This window comes from Petaurus breviceps, unplaced genomic scaffold, assembly GCF_028583685.1.
Source record: "Petaurus breviceps papuanus isolate PSGF00001 unplaced genomic scaffold, PetGlider_PUasm1.0 90919, whole genome shotgun sequence".
NCBI lineage: Eukaryota > Metazoa > Chordata > Mammalia > Diprotodontia > Petauridae > Petaurus > Petaurus breviceps.
In genome coordinates, this window is record NW_027187378.1 from 30,664,556 (window position 1) to 30,681,188 (window position 16,633).

General features: G+C 49.0%; 1 protein-coding gene across 4 annotated transcripts; it reads right to left on the reverse strand.

The window, feature by feature from the left end:
• Positions 1 to 410: 410 nt before the first annotated feature.
• FHIP2B (FHF complex subunit HOOK interacting protein 2B) lies at positions 411 to 16,633 on the reverse strand. 4 transcript variants are annotated; one of them, XM_069075722.1, is made up of 17 exons: positions 16,498 to 16,633; positions 11,444 to 11,522; positions 8,002 to 8,174; positions 7,446 to 7,550; positions 7,189 to 7,311; positions 6,515 to 6,736; positions 6,139 to 6,332; positions 5,729 to 5,837; positions 5,321 to 5,397; positions 4,839 to 5,028; positions 4,175 to 4,320; positions 3,917 to 4,042; positions 3,498 to 3,588; positions 3,105 to 3,248; positions 2,527 to 2,667; positions 2,152 to 2,252; positions 411 to 1,941 (listed from the first exon to the last, which is right to left on the reverse strand). In XM_069075722.1, the coding sequence occupies exons 1-17, from the start codon at positions 16,540 to 16,542 to the stop codon at positions 1,803 to 1,805; spliced, it is 2,205 nt and encodes a 734-aa protein (XP_068931823.1). In that variant the 5' UTR covers positions 16,543 to 16,633; the 3' UTR covers positions 411 to 1,802. The 4 variants fall into 4 exon arrangements, with proteins under 4 accessions (XP_068931823.1, XP_068931825.1, XP_068931822.1 ...); XM_069075724.1 differs by having other exon boundaries at positions 6,515 to 6,724; positions 16,498 to 16,632; XM_069075721.1 differs by having other exon boundaries at positions 6,139 to 6,335; positions 16,498 to 16,632.

Consider the following 16,633-nt stretch of genomic DNA (forward strand, 5'->3'; position numbering starts at 1 on the left):
GTCTGCCTGGGTGACTGAAACAAAAGCAGGAATGTTTTAGTTGCACTGTCCAAAGGGAGAAGCTGGTTCCTTCACTGAGCTTAGAAGTCTGGGTGAAAGCTGGCCTTCATAAGCTGACCTGCTTGGGGGGGTCTAGGGTTCTCAGATCACAGGAAGATAAGACAAGGGGGCCTCCCGTCAGTCTCACCCACTTGAGGAAGAAATGTCTCAAAGATGAAAGGGGCATATAAAATGAACAGAAACTGCCTTCTTGGCAAGGAGCCTGGCCTGGTACGAGGTAAGCTTCCCCCAGAGAGGGTGAGATGGCATCTGCCCTTGTGGCCATGCTCAGTGCTATAGAAAGCAGGCAGTTTTCTCTGTGATTTCTACTTGGAGGGCTGCAAAGTACAGAAAAGGATGGAGCAGTAACATTTGTACAACCACACCATTTTATTGCTGTGCTACCTCATGGAGGGCACCATGCATAGGCCAAAGTGCATAGAAGTGGAGAGCTCAGTTCCCAGACCTCCCATTGTGTCCCCAAAGCTGAACTAAAGGTAACCCATGTTCTCTCCAGCAGCTGAGATAGGCCATCATATGCCCACCCTGAGAAGCAGTAGCCAGCTGATGGTCCTCCCAGCTTGCAGTGGGGAATGGAGGGATTAAGGAGGTCAATGGGTTTCCTCCCCTTGAATGTTACCCCCTTGGCAACTTGAGTCTGATCTGCAGAGAAAGGGAGCCAGGAAAAGGGGAAAGGGGCTTTGGGCTGCTGCTGCTCCCTGCCTGGGAGGGAAGCCAACAACTGTAGTCCTGTGAGGTAATGCCTAGCACCACCTACTGCAGGTCGAAACAGATTCAGGGTGAGCGGGGTGGCAACCCCAGAAGCAGAGAACACATGAGGAACAGGACATGGGCTTTGGCTGCTTTTCCTCCAGCCCCTTCCTGGCCAGGTCTGCAGGTGGGCCGATGAACACTAGCCTTGTTCATTCAGAACTCTGCAGAGGCCTGATGTTCCCGAGATGAGTGTTCTTTCGGAGCCAGGGAGTTGGGCGGGCTGCTAAGGGCACAGCCCTTCCTGGATCCTAGTGCCTCAACCCAGGTGTCAGGGACCTGCCGAGACGGGTTCAGAGGGCGCCAGAGAAACCAGCCACAGGCTGGCTCTTTGCTCTTCTCCCCAGGCCCTTTCCCACCCTGGCTGCACTCACATCAAGGTTCTCATTAGCAGCTGCCCCCGCCTGGGTGCGGAACATACCTTGGGTACTTGCCATGCTGCAGTTGGGAATTTTGCAACTGCCTGAAGGAGGGGCAGAGGAGGAAGAGCTCTCCACTGCTCACATCCCCTTGGGTCAAGCTTGGGTGGGCAGATGGGGTCTAAGTCTCAGCAGCTCTTTGATGAAAGTATGTTCCACCTCCCAAGACTGAAGAGCCTTAGGGCCAGCTGCTCTCTTCTGCCCGTCCCTTAACAGGGATGACCAGAATGGGAGAGGGGAGGTAGTGGGTACAAAAAAATCAAAGGGTTGGTAAGTGCTGGGCATCTGCTCCACTTCTCTCTCTCTTTGAACGATGTTTGTCCAGGGAAGAGCTGTAGCCTCCTCTCCTGCTTCTTTGGCACCCTTTGAGAGCCCCGCCTTGGAAGATATGGTCTACAAGCCAGGAGCTGAGTGCTAATGGCCTTGGAAAAGCAGGCGCCATAGCTGAGGTCTGAGGAGGCAGTCAGGCCTCCCCCACTCCAGGGAGAACAGTGCTAGGCATGCCAGGGGAAGAGGCTGCCTTGAGGCAAAGGTGTAGACATGGAGTCCCCCCCCACCCCCCATGGTTCTGGCTCAGACATGTCCTTGTGGGGGTGAGGGCAGGTTCAGGTGAGGACTGTTTGGGGGGAATTTAACAAAGGCAATTGCGGCCAGCTCCTTGCAGAACTCTTCGAGCACTACCACCCCCTGCAGGAGGGTGTGATGGTCCATTCTACAGAAAAAAAGCAAAGGACCACAGCTGCCCAGGTACCCAGAGGCTGGTGTTCCCCCTGATGTACCTTCCCTGATACCTATAGGGCATAGCAGAGAAACCTGCCAGAGGCAAATGGCAGGGCTCTTCTCATGCAGCATTCCCCCACCCCCTCCTCCTCTCTTTTAGGACATTTCCCAAAGCTTCAACATCACCTGAACAGGTACTTACTGCTCTCCAGGGACCTGCCCAGTCAACTGCTTCCGAACCAGGAGTAGCTTGCTTGAGAACTGAGGCACCCGCTGGATTCTCTGCATCAAGTCTCCAATTACCTAGAGAAAGAAGAGATAACCAAGAGGCTGGGATGGGGGGCAGGGTACAGCAGTGGGATCTGGAACTCCTCTTGTGGACTTTTCTTAAGAGGTGCCAGTCACAGGCCACTGTGAGGGTGGGGAAGGAAAAGGAAGGAGCCCATCCCTAATTCACCCCACTGTGGCCAATGCCTCACTACCTCTGATACCATATTGTGGACAGTGAGCCAGCCTCTGGATCCCCTTTACTCTCCTTTCCATCTCTGCTTGCCTCTTGGTTCTTTTGTATCCTTACCCTCACGAGCACAGAGAAGAGACTCCTGCAGCCAGGGGCCAGACTGATGTAGGGGTCCAAGAGGTATTCGTGGATATGGGGGTGAGGGAATAGGGCTAGGCGGGACAGGACGGAAGTCACTTGCAGATTCAGACTATATGGCTGTGGAGAAAACGGTGGGTAATGTTAATGAGGGGATCCCTCTGAGCATTCTCCATCCTTCTCCCAAGCAGGGCTCCTGGCCAGTGTGAATGTGTGTGGGGGAGGCAGAGTGCATATGATATGTGTGACATGGATTCCCTGGGGCTGAAGGCTGAGCATGTTGGGGCATGAAGAACAAAGGCATGATGGGGCTTCCCAGCTGGGGAAGGTTAGGGTAGTACATGGGTTTGGAAAGAGGGAAAGGCAGGAAGAAGGGATTTAGTATTAGAACCCAAGACCCTGATAAGAAACCTGCTCCCTATAATCAGTCTTCCTGCCTGGGAACCACTGTGGCTGGCACAAGTCTGGCTTTATCCCGGGTGCCTTCCTCGTGCCATTTCCTCAAGGCCTTACCCAGGCCAAGCTGTGGGCAGGCCTAATCATACTTATCCTGCTACCTGATCCAAGATCCGTGCCATGCGATTGAAGAGCACTTGGAGGAAGCGACCCTCAAAGAATGGAGTCTCAGGCTCGTGGGGATCCAGCGGGGTGGGAGTCAAAGGCCAACCCCAGGAGGCAACCCGGGAACAGCATTCCTGGAACTGAGATAAGACAGAAATCCTGGGTTTGGGCAGGTTCTGAGATATTGGGCCTGATGGCAATCAGGGACATTTTTCTTATACCTATATACTTTAGAGAGGAAGTCAGACTCTCAGCTCTTCTTTAGAAATGAAAGTACACTGAATTGTGAGAGCTTAAGTCCAGAGGGTGAGTGATGACACAGGAAGAAAATGACCCCCACATTAGGAAGGATGAAGATGGGAGACAAGTGAACCAGCAAGAAAACTCACCAACCCATAAGCATCATGGACATAGGTGTCATAACCAGTATCTTCTAGAAAGGCTGCAGTCTTGGCTTCTTCTGGGACCAGGCAGAGGAAACTGAGAGAAGCAGGAAGGAGGCAGGCAGGAGTTAAGGAGCTCAAGCAGGGACATTCTACCTGAGTCTGGGTCCTAGCCATGTGGGATCTTTTCTCCCTCCTTGGTCTCTCACAGCTGGTGACCAATGGCCCAGAGGCAGATGAGGGCCCAAGTCATTCCTGCCTCCCAGCCTGCTCACCTAATTGCCAACTGAGAGGCCAGAGGCTAGATTCCCTATGTCATGGAAGATCAGTTCTCTATGCCCTCCCCTTCTAGAAGCACAACATGCCCAGAGTGAGGAGAATCAAACTCTCGAAATCCCTGTTAGTAGAGGACCCAGACTCCTCACCTGTTGACAATCTCTGTAACTGCTGTCTTGCCATCCAGGTGGGGAGTGGGAGCTGGAAGTCTGGAGGTAGGCTGAAAGCCAGAGTTGGGGAACCCATCTGTGAAGTAAGGGTCTTCTTCCAAGTCTCTGCAGGGCCAAGGGTGACAAGTGAGGGTGTGCTTCAGAGTTTCTTCCCTTCCCTTTTCATTCCCTTTTCTCCCTCCCTCCTTCCTTCCCTCCCATGGCCTGCTTGCCCCCTAGTTCCATGTTCTCACTCACAGACTGTCCTCATAGCTTTCTGGCTCAGGCAAGCCCCGGGCCACGTACATGCGGCCCTCCAGGTTCCGAAGGAGCAGTACGTGGATGATCTGCTCATTTGGTTTCTGTAGCAGCTCTTCAAAGAGCCGCAGGGTGGCTATGCTGATCTAGAAAGTACAGAAGGCACAGGAGAGGTATGGAGGAGTCAGGGTCTACAGGTGGGGGACTGTTCAGCTACAACACTCACAAAGGTGAGGCTTCTGTGCTTGTGCTCTAAGCGAGGTGAGGCGGTTAGAGGAGAATACGGGAGACAATGAAGAGACCTGGACTAGCAGTTAGGACATCTGATGGCAACTTGCTGTGTGATCCTGGGCAAGCCCACTGACTGTGTCTTAGTTTCCTGTGTCAACGATACCTGCCACGTCTACTTCACAGATGTAAGATTGCTTTTCAAACTACAAAGTCCTATACTTAAGTTAGACGCCAACAATTTTTGAATGCTAAGTTGCTAATTGATTATTAAATTCTGGAGGCCCTGGGGCTGAAAAAAGCTAAGGAAAGATGACCATCTGAGGGAGGTTCCTGGTTCTAAAAGCCACCACAGAGTCTTCTAGCTAAAGAGAAGGGTCAGGATCTGGGAGAGAAGAGGGAACTCCCAGAAATGGAGACCATCTCCCATCCTCACCTCATCAGAGAGGTGATCACAGTGTCCAATGAGGTGAGAGCACAGGGAATGGGGGCTGTCCTCAGGAGCTTCAGGTTGCTGGTCTGTGCCTACGAAGAACCCCACAGCTTCCTGCAGTAGGGCTGGGGAGGAAAGCTGGTGCAGCAAGGCTGTCAGGAGGGCTGTGGAGGTCAGGATTCTCTGCTCTGCTCTGTGAAGGCAGATGACCTTAGGAAGGGGAGAGGCTTGCAAGAGCAGCAGCTTCCCTGTTTTCTGTCTCCCCCATTTCTAATGAGGTGTGGAGAGTCAAAATGAAGGGACAAGACTGACTCTGGAGGTCCAGGCCAGCACAGGACATCTGGTGGGTAAATGTCAGTAGTTTTCATTGAAGATGACTGTGGCCTGAGATGCCCGTGACCCTGGGAGATGGAAGGCAGAGAGTTGGGGCACCAAGTGTGAGCCCACCCTTCATGTGTGCCTAGAGAAAGATGACTCCAACTTACACATGCACGAGCTGGGGCTGCAGGATTGCAACGAAAAGCTTCTCAGTCACAGCCTTTGCCAGGGCACCTGCAACAACCTAGGGGCAAAAGACCATGTAGTTCTACCTATCTACCTAATCTGAATCAAGGAGCAAGTGTTCAGTAATAGGTGCCCATCCACAGTAATCAGGCAACCTGAAGATACTCAATGAATATGAATTTAATTGAATGAGAAAAAGTGGGGAAGGTGGGGCTCAACCTATGTGTTGGTTTCTTCAGAGTAGTGAAGGAGACAATTAGCAATACCCAGCCCATTCAGTTCCTACAAAGATGCTTCACGGTTGGGGGGTAGGGACATGGGCGTCTGACAACCAGAGAGCTGAGGGCTGTGCTCCCCCATTCTGGGAACTCAGATCTGCCCTTCCATACCTCATGTGCCTCCCTGATGAGATGGTCACAATAATCAAACCAGCCCAAGAATGCAGCTAAAGCCTCTCTGCCTGGGAAGGAGGCCTCATCTGAGGGGGCACTGGGCAACCTGCAGGGAAAGAAGGGAGGGTCTGGGTGGTGAAGCAAGGGTTCCTGGGTTTCTCCCATCATGTGTTCTAAGAGCTCTGTCCCCCAGGGTCTCTTAGCCCATATAGGTGTTTTCCCCTGGGATAGTTCTACAGAAGGCTTCTGAATCCGGCAAAAGAACAGAGTTGGTACTTTCCCCGAGGGAGAGCTTGCTCTTCAGGACATTTTATAAACTCTCGTTGAAGGTACACAGAAAGAAGATGTCCCACATTTGATGCCTACCTACCCTGCCAGTGGTACGATGCTTCTAACCAAAGGCCTACCTCCAGCTGATGCCCTCTAGGGTGGCGATGTCAGCAGGGTCAAGGAAGCTGGGCATGGCCTGATACAGCTGGCAAAGGTGTTCTGCCATTGCAGAGCACAGAGGGCTCCTTTGTACCAAGTAGGTGGCTGCTGCCTGGGGGGCAACACCTACCAGAAGCAGCAGGTTTTCCTGGGCCTTCAGGGCCACTCGACTCTTCTAGGGGATGGGGACAGAGAACATAAGGGAGAGGAGCACTTGGAGAAACCAACAGGTCCTCCTCTCCTACCTGTCCCATCCATTTCCTCCCCAGAATCACCTCCCCACATTTCCTGGCCCCTGACACCCACCCACCTACCACACCGCCTCCTTTTACCCCGCCCCGCCTTGGCCAGCACCTTGCTTTTGCACAACCCAATCAAGGAGGTGAGTAGATTGTTCTCCCCAAGCCCACTGTCGGGTTCTTCAGTTCCTCCTGGCAAATGGGTACCAGTGGCTTGGGCCCCCCAGGATTCTCCATCAACTTTGGGGACCCTGATGGAGGGCTCAAGGGGAGAGCTCTTATCCTGGTGGCTAGATGTCTCTTTCTTCCCCACAGCTTTTTTGCCCTGCAAAGAAGGCTGCATGAGTCTCAGTCATGGTATTCCTGCAGGCTCTCCTTGGAAAGGCAGGATACATTGACACTACCTGTGTGACTTGGGTTTGTCACACAGAAGTTCCTCTATGCTTGTTTGCTCATTTGTAATATGGGGGTGGGAGAGAAGTGTTAGACTAGATAACCTCTAAGGTTCCTTTTAGCTTTAATCTATGCTAGGATTCAACTTAGCCCTGGATAGACTAGAAAGTAGCTAGTAGGACCTTCTAGAATCTGATCTCTGGACACCTTCTCTGTCCCTCTCTGCTCCCAGAATGAGATGGAACCACTTGTCTAGAACTTGGAAAGTTGATATTCTCTAATGGGCTTCAGAATGCTAAGTCTTTGGTCCCAAGCTGGGCTTGCCTGTGGTCTGGAGGTGTAACCCCAGGGGGAGCTTGGTCTCTCCCTCATCTTTTTCTTAGGGTCAATGCCTACCTCTAGAATGTACGTGAGCAGGGCTGGATCCTGCTGGATCTTGGTGCAAAGAACAGTGGTGAAGTGTACTTCCTCCTTTTCTGTGGGAGATCCAGCAGCAGTCCCACCAAGCTGAAGGAGTTTCTGGGAACAGAGGACAGCATGAGAAAGAGAGTAGCTATAAGGCTGAGTGTCCTGGTGGGAAGAAAAAGGGAGGAGGGGACAGTGTGCTGCATTCCCTTATGCATCTACACTTTCCACCCCCACTGGTCCCATACCTGCACAGGCCGGTGGACGTTGAGGTAATGTAGAAGAGGATGTTGTACTTGGGCTAGGATTCTGCTGAAGAACAGGAACACCTGCTGGCGCATACCTGGGGGATACTAAGGGTACAGGGAATAGAGAAATTGATCAGAAGACTGCCATCCTATCAATGGGAGCAATCTCCTTATTGCATGGCAGGGGTGAGTGGGTATATGCAGGGTCCAGATCCCCTCTAGAGAAAATATCTGTGTGAGTTTGGGTCAGGAAATGGGTAAAATCCCATCTCTGAAATGTAGGCTTGGGGCATATGGGAGGATCCTTATTGCCACAGTCGTAATCCCTGGTCCCAGATCACCCCTCCATCATATCTGTGCAAATAGCCATCCCAGTGAGGCCTCGTCAGAGGGGCTGAATTTAGGATCACAAGACAGGAGAGGAGAACAGAATCTAGCTTTGCACAGCATTTCATTTTCCTCCCACAAGAGCACCTCTCAAGGTGGTCCTTGGAGGCTCCCTTTAGCTGCATGGACCAGGAGCTCTTTTAGGGGTCTGGGGTGTGCTGTGTCCTACCTCGGCTTTCCCCAGGGTACACAGGGTTTCCAGGATCTTGTGCTGTAGCAGGTATTCAAGGCAGGGCCCTGCCTCTCCAGCTGCTGCTTGCTGCTTTTCTTCATAGACCAGGATATCTAGCATCTGTTTCAGTCTCCAGGGAATGTCTGTTTTCTTGGCTGGAGTGTTTTCATCTAAAGCATGTACAGGAAGAGTTTATTTAGACCCCCCTTGCCAAAATTGAGGAAACAAGTGTACCCTGGAAAGTTACAGGGTGACAGAGAGCAGCCCACAGAAGATGCAGAAGCCAAATCTAATTCCAAGAACAAGGGGAAAGAAACAAGGGTCCCCAGCTGAGCCTCCCTTTTTCTTTTTTTGCTTTTTGGAGGGCAATTGGGGTTAAGTAACTTGCCCAAGGTTACGCGCTAGTTATTTTGTGTGGGTGTTAAGTGTATGAGGTCAGAATCAAACTCGGGTCCTCCTGACTCCGGGGCCGGCGCTTTACTCACTGCGCCACCTGGCCGCCCCAGAGACTCCCTTTCAGTAAGACAAACACTGGGTCCCTTGGGGCTCACAATGCCAAGTGCTCTTGAGACAATTGTCCATCAAAATGATGGCAGCATCATTACTCTCCTTCCTTTAAGAGGCAGAGTGGCTAATGCTTCTTTAGGAAGGAGATGTCCAGGGCTGGCATTTCGACAGGAGTGAGCTTGGGGCACCTTTTAGCTTAGGGTCTGACTCAGAAGTCCTGGATCCTGGGGTATTTATCACGCAATTTAAAAGACATCTAAGAGGCCTTTTGGATGATCATTCCCTGAGTTCTGTTTAGTCATTCTTTCAATAGTGAGAAGATCATAGCTGCATGTTAGCATTGGAGAAAAAAAACCAAACCAGCTATCCATGGGCTCTGATTCCCCCCTGTTCTTTCTACTCTGGTCACTTCTGGGGAACAAGAGCTAGTGGGGGTGAAGGAATGGAGTTCTTGGCCAGCTAGACCAAAAATCTAACAGTAAATGCACTTTAAGAAAATTAGAAAAAGATCTGGTGCTTCTGAGTTGACCACAGGGCCCTCTTCATTCAGGGTCAATGAGTTGGCCTCCCACTGTGTGCTGGCTCTCCCTTTTAAGGTTACCTTCTACTTCCTCTTTCTGTATCAAGTATGTACTTATTTAGGTATTGTCTCCCTCATTCGAATTTAAGGTTCTTGAGGGCAGGGATTGTTTTTGCCTTTCTTTGTATTCCCAGCACTTCCCATAGTGCCAGATACATAGTGTTTGATAAATTTTTGCTGATCTAAGAGTGTCTGTCACCTTTTCTCCAGGATATGAGATCCAGAGTGCTAGTAGCCCATACCAGGGTTATTTTATATATTACATATTTTAGCTTAATATGAAGACTAATGACATGAAGAACCTTGTATTTATGATTCAAGCCACCCAGAGCAGCAGGGATTAGAGCACCTGACCTGAAGTCAGGAAGACTTGAGTTCAAAGTCCACTTTAGACACTGGATTCCTAGTGGTTCCAGGGAGATCCCCCAGTAGATCAAAGGATCATATGTTTAGAGCTGGAATGAACTTTAGAGGCTATTAAGCCCACCTGTGTGGTTTTTCAGATAATGCACAGAGAGGTTAGATTACACAGCTGTTAAATATCTGAGGTGGAATTTGAATCCAGGCCTTCTGGATTCCAAAACCAGTGTCCTCTTCACTATACTGTATTATCTCTAGAGAGTCAGAGAGCTCTGCTCTGGATATTCCAGAATTCTGCCAGTCAAAGGAATTCTCTGGGTGATTCTAGGACCAACACAAGCCACTTCTATCTCTAGGGCAGGCTTGGACTAGTCAATGTTGGACGGGAATTCAGAAGTCATATCATCCAACCAGCTTGACAAGAGACTATTTCGCCTTCAGTTGAAGCCATCCTCCCCTGTGGAGGGAGACACTCCCCACCCCCACCTCCAGGCAGGCTCCTGCACTTCTGGCTTTCTCTAATTGTTCTTCCCTTCCTTCCACCCTAGATCAGCCTCATGGCATTCTTCACTCCTACTTCTGCCCTCTGGAGTCAAATAGAACAAGTCTAATCCTTCTTCCACATGCCAATTCTTCAAATATGTGAAGAAGGCTGATCATGTTCCCCCCAAGTCTTCCATTCTCAAGCCTCTCCTAAAACAGACTCCTTTGGGAACATGGGTTAGAACGTGGAGATGGCAGAGAGCAGATGATGGGATCCAAAATGTTAGATGCCAGTACTGCCCAAGGGCATTATCACTTCTGCCTTTCTGTCTCTTCTCCAAAAGAACAGTCCCTCACTGAATTTCTCCTGGTTTTATGTCTAGATAAGCTATCTGTACTCTTATCAGCTTCCTCTATCTTTCTGTTGTTCATGTCTGACCCTTTGTGACCCATTTGGGGTTTTCTTGGCAAAGACACTAGAATGATTTGCCATTTCCTTCTCCAGCTCATTTTATAGATGAGGAAACTGAGGCAAACAGGGTTAAGTGACTTGCCCAGGGTCACATAGCTACTAAGTGGCTGAGGCCAGACTTTCAGATTAGGAAGGTAAATCCTCCTGACCTCAGACCTGGCACTCTATTCACTGTACCACCTAGCTGCCCCAAGAAATAATAATAGCTAGCAATTTTATATAGCACTTTATGGTTTGCAAAGTGCTTTACAAATATTATCTCATTTGATCCTCAATACAACCTGGGCCGTAGGTGCTATTATTATCCCCATTTTACAGATGAGGAAACTAAGACCAAGAGAAGATAGAGTGACTTACCCAGGGCCTCACAGCTAGTCTAGTAAGCATCTGAGATTGGATTTGAATTCAGATTTTCCCAACTCCAATTCTAGTGTTTGCTGCCCAATAAAAGACTTTGGTAACTCTCCCCTTCCCTAAGCCAGATCTAATGTAAATTCTGGGAGGTGAGCACATAGGACACAGTCTGAGATTACTCAGCGACCAGCCCATGTCTGACAGTGCAGGTGTTTGCCTCGGCTCACTGGGGGCCAAGGTCTGACCTACTGTCATAAGCTCTTTTAACAAGTATGGAATGAAGAGATGTTTTCCCTCAGAGTCCTCAGCTGAGACATGTCCCCTCAGGGGGATCTGGGATAATTTTTAGACCCTCATCCCCAGGGAAGACAAAGGCCTGCAGGGACTAGAAGAAGGTAAAACACCCATCTTCCTGACCCATTGAAGAAGGAGGACCATACCCAATGCTATTCCCAGAGAGAATGATCCATTCAAGAGAACAGAGATGGAAAGATACTGGGAGCCAAAAGGATGGGCACTTCTATCCCAAGGGCCATTCCAATTTCTGCCTCCTCTCATTTTGCATTCTGGCAGGGTAGGCTATTTGTTCATGCTCTCTTCAGACCCCCCATTTCTGATCTAGGTAGTGATATGACCTCCTCCCCTGTGATATCTGAGAGGAAGCCAGGACAATTAGGTCTCACCTGTGGTTTCAATGTAGTAGTGAGTGATACCTTTCCAATGTTCCACAAAGGCTTCTAGCAAGTCAATGCTGGGCTCCCGCTAGAAAGACAGAAAGTGAGTGTGAGAGAAGTACAACTTAAAGTGTACACCCTAGCTCTTCAACAAAGCATATATTTTTACCAGCAAGCATTGACAGTGCCCACAAGAAGCTCTATACCAGGCCTTTTGGGATATATAAGAATTGGATCAGAACATTCTGCTCCATGACCCCATAGCTGGTGCTGACCATCTCCCTGCTTTGTCTTCATGTCTTTTCTGCAACTTTTGCCTGGAACCATTTCTAGGATACTGTGTGATAGTAGAAGAAATACTGAAGATTGAGTTGGAAGGTCCAAATTTTAATCCCACTTCTGCTATTCTGTGTGACCCTAAGCAAGTAACTTCCCCTCTCTTGGGTTCACTTTCCCTGTCTGAAAATTGTGTGTGTGTGTGTGTGTGTGTGTGTGTGTGTGTGTGTGAGACCAGGAGGAAGGGGGTATTAGATCCTTAACATCTTCTATTATCTACCTTCATGAAGCTCTCTCTCTTAACTACTATGACAATACACTATTCTGCTGTGTAACCTTGGGCAAGTTACTTAACCCCAATTGCCCTCCAAAAAAAAAATACACTATTCTGATTTTCCTCCTACCTGACCAGCTCCTCTGCCGGTTCTTCTTCCTCTTCCCACCCCCCAATCTTGGGTATCCCCCAAGGCTCTGTCCTCAGCTAAGGTAGCCAGGAATTTTAGGGTGCTATCAGGACCATTACTGAAACTGCTGACATACATGAACTGATGTAAAGTGAAGTAAGCAAATGCAGGAAAACTATCCACAATGACTACAGCTAAATGGAAAGGACACTACAAAACAACAATGAATGTTGCGAAACTAACAAAGAACAAGCCTGGCCCCATTCAAGAGCTATGAGAAAGCATCTCTCCTCTTCTAAAGAAGTAGGAGGAGGGGGTGGTCGTAGGTATAGAAGACTGCATCTTGGGGCTTCTAAATTTCCTAGTTATGTTGGGCTTGGAGGCAGGAAGATCTGAATTCAAGTTGGAATTCACTTCGCAAGCTACATTTAGTAGCTCAGTGACCCTGAGCAAGTCACTTTAACCTCTGCCTGCCTCAATTTCCTTATCTGCAAAATGGGGATGATACCCACCCCCCCAGGATTGTTGTGAGGATCAAATAATACTTGTAAAGCACTTAGCTCAATGCTTGGCACTACTTAATCCTTTCCCCCTTCCTTTCCTCTTAATCAACTGTCTCCAATTCTTCAGAATATTCCTTATATATTTCCTGAATGTAGTCTATTTCTTGGTGGACTTCCTGACCACCTTTGGTCTTCTATGACCAGGGCCCTACCAACCCAACATTCAACTTAAGGTTCCCAAAGTCTCTTGCTGGTCTTCAGGCAAATGGAACAATTCTGATAATTGGCCAGTTACCCAATAGCCCTTAGGAACCTCAAAGGGACTTCATGAGAGGGTTTATTACTAGGATGATTTTCCAGTATACTTCCCAATGAAGTTTCTCCACACTGGCTTTTTAAAAAGATAGCCCTACCATCATGGGATCTCCAGCCAGAAGGGATCTTAGAGAGCAAGGCTAATTCTCTCCATGTATAGGGGATGCTTGCCTTACAAAGTAGCAATTAACCCATATTCTGTTTTACTGAAGTAAATAGTGTAAAAAAGTGAAACAATCAGCCTGAGGTTACAAATCAAGTTAAGAAGTAACCTAGGGAAAGAAAAGAAAAAGTACAGGGATCCTGCTACCTTGTGTTGGGGGAGTGGAGGGAGGAGGGTCAGTACTAAAGGATCACAGACTTATAGTTGAACAGGAAATGGGGAGGGAGGGAGGAGATATTTCCACCACTCCATATCATTATTCAGGGCCAGCCTTCTTAAAGGCTGTTAACTCTAAAGTGTGACATTTAAGAGGCCATACTATCTAAAAATACCTTTCCTCTCAACCCATGCCTGTAATTCCAACATTAGAAATTAATTTCTTTGGTCAAATGGGTATAGGCAGATCTTTCTAAAATATACATACCACTGGGAGGCTAAATCACTATCAGTCACTATCCCTTAATATAAATTGGTTTACTAGATTAGTTTTGAGCTTGAGTTGAACTAAAATTAGATTGACATGGAATACTGTCAGTCATTAAATGAAAATTTGCATCTTTCTCTGTACTTCTTCCACACAGGTCAATTTAACTGGATTTATGTTAGGGTTGACCAAATTCAGAAAAAATACTGAGTCATCTAATTAAAGCAGAAACTCAGACAATGTATTTATACTAAGATCTATTAAAACAACGGACCAGAGTTTGAGTTATTCTTAGGGTAGATACAAGTTAAACTCATAAATGTGAGAGGCTGTGTAGAATGATGAACAAAAAGCTAGCTTTGGAGCCAAGGTGACTTGGGATTGAAGTCTTGTCTCTGATGCATACTGGCTGTGTGAGCCTGGGAAAGTTCATTTAGCCTCTCAATGCTCTCAGCCACAGGCATCAAATAGGCAGGTGGGTTGCCCACACTCCTGGGTACTGCCAAACCAGAATATGATGTAATTGGGAACTATTTAACAAAATAAATAAAAATACAACTACCATAATTATTATTATAGCTAACATTTAGATAGCACTTACAATGTGTCTGACAAGTGGTCAGACACCATGCTAAGCACTTCACAATAATTATCTCATTTGACCCTCACAACAACCCTTGGACATGGGTACTATTACTAGCCTTATTTTATGGAATAGGAAACTGAGACAGAGGTTCAGTGACTTGCCCAGTGTCACAGTTAGTATTTGAAACCAGTTTGAACTTGGGTCTTCCTGACTCTAGGCCTACAGGGATCTTAAATTCATTTAGTGGCTCTGTTTCTGAGTTAGACACCACTGCTCTAGCAACTCTCTGTCAGTAACTTACAGAGGTGCTGGGAATTTCCTCATCACTTCCTTATGCCAGTGAAATTCCTGGTCTAGTTTCTATTCCTAAGATTTCCAAGGCTGGCTGTGATAAATTAAGAATGGAAACTTTAAGGGGCAGCCAGGTAGCACAGCGAGTAAGAGCACTGGCTCCAGTGTCAGGATGACCTGGGGATCAAATCCAGGCTCAGATACTTAGCACCACACCCAGAAATAACTGGCCGTGTAACTTTGAGCAAGTTACTTAACCCTGACTGTTTAAAAAAAAAAAAGAAAGAATGGAAGCTTTAAGGTAGGGTCAGGATAATTTTGGGGGGATTATCTGAGTGGGATTATTCAGTGGGTAATATTTAATTAAATTCCCATTTATGAAATGCCTACTATATGTGAGGCTCGGTGCTAGATGCGGGAAAGAGGAAAAGATGGGAGTTTTCAGACAATTTCCTATTTTGCACAGTTTTTTTTTTGGGGGGGGGAAGGGGTACAGGTTGACTGTGTGAAATTAGAAAATAAGACCTAGAGGAGCTAGAGCAACTCTCTGAGTATCTAAAGGGCTGCTACATGGAAGACTTGGTCCCAGGGTGCAGAATTAGGAGCAGCATACAAGAGGCAAAGAGGCAAGTTTAGATTATAACAAGGCCTTCCAGGAGGTATTAGGTTCCCTTCACTAGAACTTGGAAGTGGGATGACCACTTGTCAGATATCCTGTAGAGGGGATTCTGGATCAGTTATGAACTGGACTAAATGGCTTCTGAAGGGAAGTCCTTCTGACTTAGAGATTCTGTCATCTCCTGTGTTCCCCTTGGAGAAAAATTTTTTAAATTGATCAATCTGAAGAAAGGTTTTTTTCTTCACTGTTATAAAAGAATTATCAACTGGGGGAAAGATTCCTGACTAGGGAGAGGAGATAAACTGGGGTGGGGTGAGGAGAAGGTTAGGGGAGAGACTTAAAAGAGGAACAAGGGGAGGGGGAAAAGATGGTAAGGGGGGTAGATGAAAAGGGAAGGGCCTAGATGTAGGAACAGAGGAGATGTGGGGAGAGAAATTTGGCAGAGGAGTTTAGGAGAAGAGAGACTTAAGTAGGGGACAGATGGGGAAGAAGAGAAAACTGAAGGAGACAGATGGAGAAGGGAGATGAGTGGGAAGAGATGGGGGAGGATCTGGGAATGGGATAGATGGTAGGAGAGGATAGATGGAAGCAAAAGGCTAGAGAAGGGGAAAAGGAGACTTGAGGAGGTAAAGAGGGGGAGTAAAGAAACATGGAGAGGATGATGCAAGGAAGAGGGACTAGGGAAGGGAGAAGGTGGTGGAAAAGAGAATTGGGGAGGTGATGGATGAGGGAGGAAACTGGGAAAGGAGGGAGTTGAGAAGAGGGATTTAGGGAGTAGATGAAAGGAAAAAGCAGCATGGGAAGGGAAGAGTTGGGGAGAAGAGACTTGGGGAATAAATAGAGGGGGGAAAAGAGTGTGAAAAGAGAATTGGGGAGAAAAGCAACTGGGGAGGCGATCGATAGGAGAGGAGAAACTGGGGGAGGGAGTTGGGGAGAAAAAAGACTTAGGGGAGAGGTGGGGGAAGAGACTGAGGAAGGGACAGACGGGAGAAAAGGGGGACAGAGTTTGGGAGAAGAGACTTGGAGAGGGGGTGAAGTGGGGGGAAGGATGGAGGCGGGGAAGGGGACAGAGGGGGTAAAGTATGGGGAAGGAGAAAACTAGGGAGAAAAGAGCCTGGGGAGGGGGCGACCTGAGAGGGGAGCTGACAGGGAAGGAGAGGTGGCGAGAAGAGATTCGAGAGCAGGGAAAGAAAAGAACTGAAGAGCATGGGGGATAGCTGGGGGGGAACTGGGGAACAGACACGGGGGGAGGGGTCGAGGCGGAAGCGAGGGGGAGGGGCCGGCCCAGCAGGATCGGGGAGCCCCCGAGGGCGGGGCAGCCCTTTCCTCCCCCCCCCTTCCCCCAACGTGGCGGGGGGCGGGCGCCCCGCGGCCCCCCTAGCCCGGAGGCTCCTCCCCGCCCCGCCCCCGCCTCCTCGGGCCTAGGCCCCGGCCAGGCCTGCCCCGTGGCTCGGCCTCCCCGGCCTCCCCGGCCCGGCTCACCGCGCCCACGGCCTCCTGCAGCAGCGCCCCTAGCCGGCTCAGCATGGCGGCAGCGGCGGCGGCGGCGGCGGCCTCGGCCCCGGGCGGGGGAGGGGACCTGGCGGGGCGGCGGGATCCCGGTGCGGGTGGCGGAGGC

What these genes read in the sequence shown, in the direction of transcription:
- FHIP2B (XM_069075721.1), bottom strand. Translation starts at nt 16,542, where the DNA reads ATGCTGAGCCGGCTAGGGGCGCTGCTGCAGGAGGCCGTGGGCGCG. An exon ending in GTGATCACCTCTCTGATGAG is followed by an intron (nt 4,321 to 4,838) that starts GTGAGGATGGGA and finishes TGTACTTTCTAG; the next exon opens with ATCAGCATAGCCACCCTGCG. An exon ending in TCCATGATGCTTATGGGTTG is followed by an intron (nt 3,249 to 3,497) that starts GTGAGTTTTCTT and finishes GTCTTATCTCAG; the next exon opens with TTCCAGGAATGCTGTTCCCG.